Source organism: Euwallacea fornicatus, chromosome 8 (genome assembly GCF_040115645.1).
Source record: "Euwallacea fornicatus isolate EFF26 chromosome 8, ASM4011564v1, whole genome shotgun sequence".
Classification (NCBI taxonomy): domain Eukaryota; kingdom Metazoa; phylum Arthropoda; class Insecta; order Coleoptera; family Curculionidae; genus Euwallacea; species Euwallacea fornicatus.
This window is the reverse complement of record NC_089548.1, coordinates 4,117,908-4,123,907: the sequence shown is the minus strand read 5'-3', so window position 1 is coordinate 4,123,907 and position 6,000 is coordinate 4,117,908. Positions and strand designations below refer to the sequence as shown.

General features: G+C 35.5%; 1 protein-coding gene across 3 annotated transcripts in view; it reads right to left on the bottom strand.

Moving 5' to 3' along the window:
- Positions 1-4,501: 4,501 nt before the first annotated feature.
- LOC136340653 (cuticle protein CP14.6-like) overlaps positions 4,502-6,000 on the bottom strand; it is a 46,645-nt gene continuing 45,146 nt past the window's right edge. Inside the window, exons 1-3 of one of the 3 annotated variants that reach the window (XM_066284878.1) lie at positions 4,921-5,013; positions 4,755-4,870; positions 4,502-4,694 (exon numbers count right to left, since the gene is read on the bottom strand). In XM_066284878.1, coding sequence (XP_066140975.1) covers positions 4,502-4,694; positions 4,755-4,870; positions 4,921-4,929 — 318 coding nt within the window. In that variant the 5' untranslated portion in view covers positions 4,930-5,013. Of the gene's footprint in view, positions 4,695-4,754; positions 4,871-4,920; positions 5,014-6,000 lie in introns of those variants that run through there. The other 2 variants (XM_066284877.1, XR_010732344.1) reach the window with 2 other exon arrangements.

The window sequence follows — 6,000 nt, the reverse complement described above, 5'->3', positions numbered from 1 at the left end:
TGAAACCCAACGAAAAGCTCGACTCGGAGAAATACTGCCGACAAATGGATGAGTTAAAGGGAGCACTCAAAGAAAGAGGCCGGCAACGTTCAACAGGAAGCAAATCATATTGCACCATGACAATGCCAGACCGCATGCAGCTTTGGCGACTCGCCAGAAAATCCTGTGATCGAAGTTCTCTCGCATCCACCATACTCCCCAGACTTTGCACCCTCTGATTCTCACTCTTTGCAAAATTTTTTGGCGGGAGAAAGTTCAAAAATGAAGAAGATGTCAAAACAGCACTTCTTGAGTTTTTCGTCTCGGAAGACTTCAAAAATGGGATTTCAAATTGCCATCACGCTGGCAAGGAGTCATAACCACTAATGGAAATTATATCGTACAGGAAATATTGTTAGATGGATCAGGAACTGTATAATTTTCTTCATCGCAAGCGGACAGAACTTTCCAGTAGATCTAATATCTCAGGTTTTCCGTATGTCGTAACATCGATTAATTTTTTTCTAAATTTTCAGTAAGTCGTCCAGATCTTTGAATTTCGAAATAATTTTTCAAATTATGTCTTTTCGGATTTCCGTACGAATTTTTTTAGAATTGCGTGTTTTCGAAGTTAAGAAGCTGAAAACCCGCATCTTCTCCACTCTTCGCTTGTATCACATAACAGGCAGAGTCTCAGTGCTTTTTGTGAAAAATTCATGAAATTTTTGAAAATTTCCTCTAATTTTGTAAAATGTAAAATGCTGACATTTTACTTTCTAAAGATGTGAAAGAAATTCGGCAATTTTTAATTTTAATCGTTAAAATTAATATCGCAGAATTTTGCATAACATTTTTAATAGTGAAATTTAACCACGCCCGTGACGCTAACCGTTCGCTAGATTTGAGAACACCAGTAGCCCTAAATGACGCGATCTCACACGTTCGTCGTTCTGAGTTTTGTAGCCCCAAATGATGACTTTGGGCTTTCTGGATATTTAATAAATTCGCTGATATTCTAGATTCGGGAACGGGACTAAAGTTTTTTCAGCTTTGACTAGTTTCAGGGGCACAAAATATCCCGTCGTGGTGTGCATTATTTCTATTATAAAAGAATAAAGGATAGATTTGGATCTTAAAACTTACCAACGTACCGACACAAATTGTTGTGGAAGACCGATGATGACCTCTAATTATGATAAAAGACATCCTCCAGTATTTAGACCCGAGCCGATAAAAATCTATTCCATCAAATTGCCATAGAAGTCACATCTCAATCATCAATGATTATCAAAATTACATGTGATTTATTATAGAAGCAAAGTAAACAGAACAATCAATACCAAGATTAATATCTCGGTACGGTCTGCCTAAAAATTTCTACAATTCCTGGTTTAAAATTTGAAAGTCATCTAACTTAAAGGGTTGCCACAAAGCATTGAAAATTCTAATAAAGACTTTTGAATGGAAGAAATATGGGTCTACGTATAAAAGAACGATTAGTACACCATTGTAGCATGGTTCTCAAATTCTGACATGTGGTCTGAAAGTGTTCGATATGTGTGTATTGCAGGCAACTTAATCTTCGGTTTGGCTCACGGGAGGCAATTTGCAAAGGAAGTCCCAGTTTCTGAAAGGAAGTGAGAAAAAAATTAATTTTCTGCTCGCTGAAGTATGAAATTATTTTGTCAACAAACTGGGCGTTATGGGGTGGCAAAATGCATAAGTCGAAATAACATGTCACGAGACGTGATTGCTTTTTGGCTGCAGGTACGGCCGATTTAAATTACGATTATGCCTTTTCGGGCAAGAAACTTCCCTTCCGTTGAAATATACTTCGTGTTAATGAGAAGCAGCAGCGTCAGCTTACACAGATCCCTAAATCCTCTTAAAAATCCCTTTGATGACAGATAACTGGCTCTTTAAGAAAGAAGACAATATGCCGGGGACAGCAATAAATCGTCTTTACCTCTTTTAAAAAACGGTTTATAATAATATCCTCACGGAAAATGAAATTTATGAGTTTGTAATCAGATCCTTTGAAATGTGTGGGAATAGTGTCGTTTCCGCCTTGGGGGACAAAGAGCATAACGCTCGCCGTCACTTGAAATTTCCTCGTAAGGAATCCTTTGCCTGCGATTGTACCAAGAAGAAAAACAAGATGATCATGGTTAATTGACATTGTCAAAACAAAATCTGGCAGAAGCTGTTGCACTTGCATTTATTTACAGGCCAACCCTCGACCATCTTAGATTACTAACAAAATAAATCTGCCACACGTCCCATGCCGTGCGTATCGAGCTTCAATCTCAAACGAAAATAAATTTTAACTACTGGCAAAATCTCGAAGAGTTTTCGGAATTCTGCAAAAGTGCATCTGCCCTTGCTGATGGATTTTTAACAATTGTTTTCTTTTTGGACCACCTATACTTGAGGCTGTTTATCTAGATGTTCGTGGTCGAATCGATGACAACTCATTTAGGTGCTTGTTTGGACAATTTGTGACATTTTAAGCAGAACCATGTATTTAAACATGAGCTCGTTTTCTGGCAATGATCCCTGATCGTATAAAGTTGTTTGTTCTTCGTGCTCTTTTGCATGTCAATGCTGCGTCCTAGAATTCAAATATCGCGTAACGATGCAGTCAGGCCGTTTTTCGTCGATCAAAAAAACCGCAAGTTTGTGCCTTCCTTTTACGGCTTCTATGGAAGGATGTCTACAAAAGGACCTGTCAAAGGTTTTTCGGACCTTCGACGATATAGGAACGGCGACAAATCGTTGAATGACGAACAAGACGGCACCACGCAAGACGCAAAGAAAATTCTTGCCGCTCCTCCTATCATTCATTGCAGTCACATTTCTCCATGATTGATAAACGGCGAGGAAATTTTCCTTCATATCGGCACGAGTTTTCGGTTAATTGCGATTCGAAATTTTCAGTTTTTTACCAGTTTTTGCTCCAGGTTTAACCATCGCGCTGGCGCACAGCGGTAGAAAATCTCAAGCCATCAGCAACACTAGAGACTGAGAACTAAATCACCGAAGTGGTTCGCCATTCCAGGAATCTAAGGTGAAAGTGATGAAGATTTTAAGCCACCATCAATTGTAGAATCCTCCCAAGCTATAAAATTCCTGAACGGTTTTGTGCTGCACAGTTATTCCAGCGGCAAAAGGCCTTTGAGTGACATCAGTTCCATTGAGGAAAAAATTGAATTAAATTATTTTAACTTACATTGCGAAAATCAAACAGAATTACAGAATATTTGAACAAATCATGTGTTTTTACAATAAATACATAAATGCACATATCCACGGTGTTTAAATAAGACGCAGCAATATTTAACGAGGTGATTGCTCAGGTCACTTTATGAAAAAAACTTCCCATAAACGTAAGTCCGGAAATGAATTGTTTCCAAGATACAGGGTGTTAATATTTTGTTTAATCAGTTTTTGAAAAATAATTCAAATATCTTTAGATCGAATTTTAAAACTCTTTAAAACTCATCGAAGCACAAAATATTTTTAAGGAATAAGAGAATAAACTCTCGATTTCTTTGAAAATGTTTTTGTATGATAAATGGACGTGCAATAAAATGGCTTTTATTTTCTATCTTGTAAACGAAGCACGATACGACGAAAATTCAAGAGACAAAAAAAGTTATATTTTTAGTTGCTTCATCTCAAAAAAATATCGAAATTTTATTAAAGTCAGTGACATACATCCTTTTGTCAATTAATTTGATTAAGGTGTTCTCCCTGGCGCAACTGGACATAATAATTTTAATCCAGTTAGAGCTAAATCAGCCCCTTAGTGCTACACACCACGCTACCAAATTTTTAAAAAAACGAGTCAAAAGATATTTAAATGATTTTTCAAAAACTGATTAAACAAAAAATTAACACCCTGTATCTTGGAAACAATACATTTCCAGACCGACACTTGTATTCACGTTTTATTATAAAATGATAAAAAAAATCACCCCCTTACATATCGACGCGTCTTTTTTAAACGTCCTGTAGGTAAAGTAGAAGTCATATTAAATTATTTACGTTTTGTTATTCATTTATTATAATTTTTTAAACAAATTTCTATGTTTTTTTCAATGTTTTATTAATCATAAAAAAACAAGTCTTGATATAGCGACTACCAGATAGAGCGGCTCTTTTCACTCCCACCTTCGTTTTATTAGACTTTCACTGCATTACCAACTTTTAAGGAAATTAGTTTCAAAATTTAGTCATCACTGTCGTTACCAATTTAAAATTTTGGGCCCGTTTCTGTTGTAGATTGATGACTCACTATATCCCTAATCCATAGTAGAGAATGATGAAATGCTCCTATATTATACCACATCCAGCATATTCGCATTTTCAGATATTGTTAACAAGATTATCTGATATAAGCAGTCATCCGCATTACCTCCACAAATCAAACTACATATACTTCACTATTAATTTTTTATATTATTAATTTACATTTTCTTTTTATCTTATTACTACTTTTGGCCATATTTACATTGTCAGCTTAAGAGGGTACAGGTAAATGAGCGCCTGAAGGCTGGAATCCATTTTCATCGGCCACATAGTTCAGTTGGTACACCACGCCATCAGGACCGGTGTATTTAAACTGTCCCTGGACAGCCAGAGATTCACCTTCAGTGTCAGCATTTTTCAGTTCTCCATGTTCATCGGCAGAGATTCCATTGCTGGTTTCGTATCTAGATCAATAACAAGTAAGTAGTTAAAAGTAGTTAGTTTGTGAATGATTAGAGACTTACGCATAGTTATAGGCATCTGGTGCTACATCTGCATCGCTCTTTAGAACAACTGCTTCAGAGTCCTCAGAAACTGGAACAGCTACAGCTACAGCGACAAGAGCAGTCAATGCCAGGATCTGAAAATTTTATTATTAATTTAAATTTTTTATTTGATAATGTTACATACAAGTTTCATTGTGTTTCGATTGATTTGCTTTTGTGAGCTAAATTCGACTAGATAAACGTGGTTATCTTTTTAGGCTTTTTATACCACCACAATGTACCCTTCCACAAAGAAGAATTTTAATCTGATTGCGAGAACTTAACATTGATATTTAAAAACTGACCTTTACTATTTATGTGAATATCATGGAGAATAGTGAACGTCGTTAAAATCGAATAAAAAATTAAGGATGTCAATATAAATATTTCACCACATTTGTATAGAGCACATGTGAAATTCATGATTAAAACCAGGTCTTCAAATTTGGATAGTAGGTATTCAAGGATGTTCGTTATTAAGAAATTTCTAAGATATTAACAAGGTTATTCAAAATCTCTGACCATTATTGGGATTTTCAAAGCCGTAAGAGATACCATGTGGGTTAAATTGATAGTGTAAATTTATCAAACGCGAAATGTTTAGCAAAGGCTGACAGGAGGAATTCTCGAACGTTTAATGTGAAGAATTTTTAATTATAGTCACATCTTTATTGACCTTTAAATCAATTGTTTCCTAAAAAAAATTAAGCTGAGTACCTGCTATTTTACTCATCTTAGGAAAAATTTTTTAACAAAAAAATTCTCTATGTACTTAATACACAATGTGATACATAGGGCTGGGCGAAAGGTCAAGGCCTTTTAAAAAAGTTATAACCCATATAAGTGCGTATTTTCAACGCTGAATTTTAAACGGAGTTTGATGACTTATCTTTAATGTCCTCTACCGTTTTCGAGATCCCCACGGTGAGTAGCGCATATAAATGACACCGTAGAGGTCACATTTGCATTTTAAACGATTACAACATCAAATTTAGATTTCAATTAGAGGAGAATGGTACTAAAGCGAAATTCGTACAAAATTTTTTTTAGATTAGCTAACTTTCAGTCCTAAGTTCTCAATCAAGGAAGACCTGGTAAAATGTTATTATACTCAAATAACTATGGATATTATAAAATTTTGCGAAACTTTATGAGCTTCGAATGATGGAAGTTACCTATACCAAGTTTGCCAAAATTTTACTCGAAAACCTCAAGCCGTTGAGAA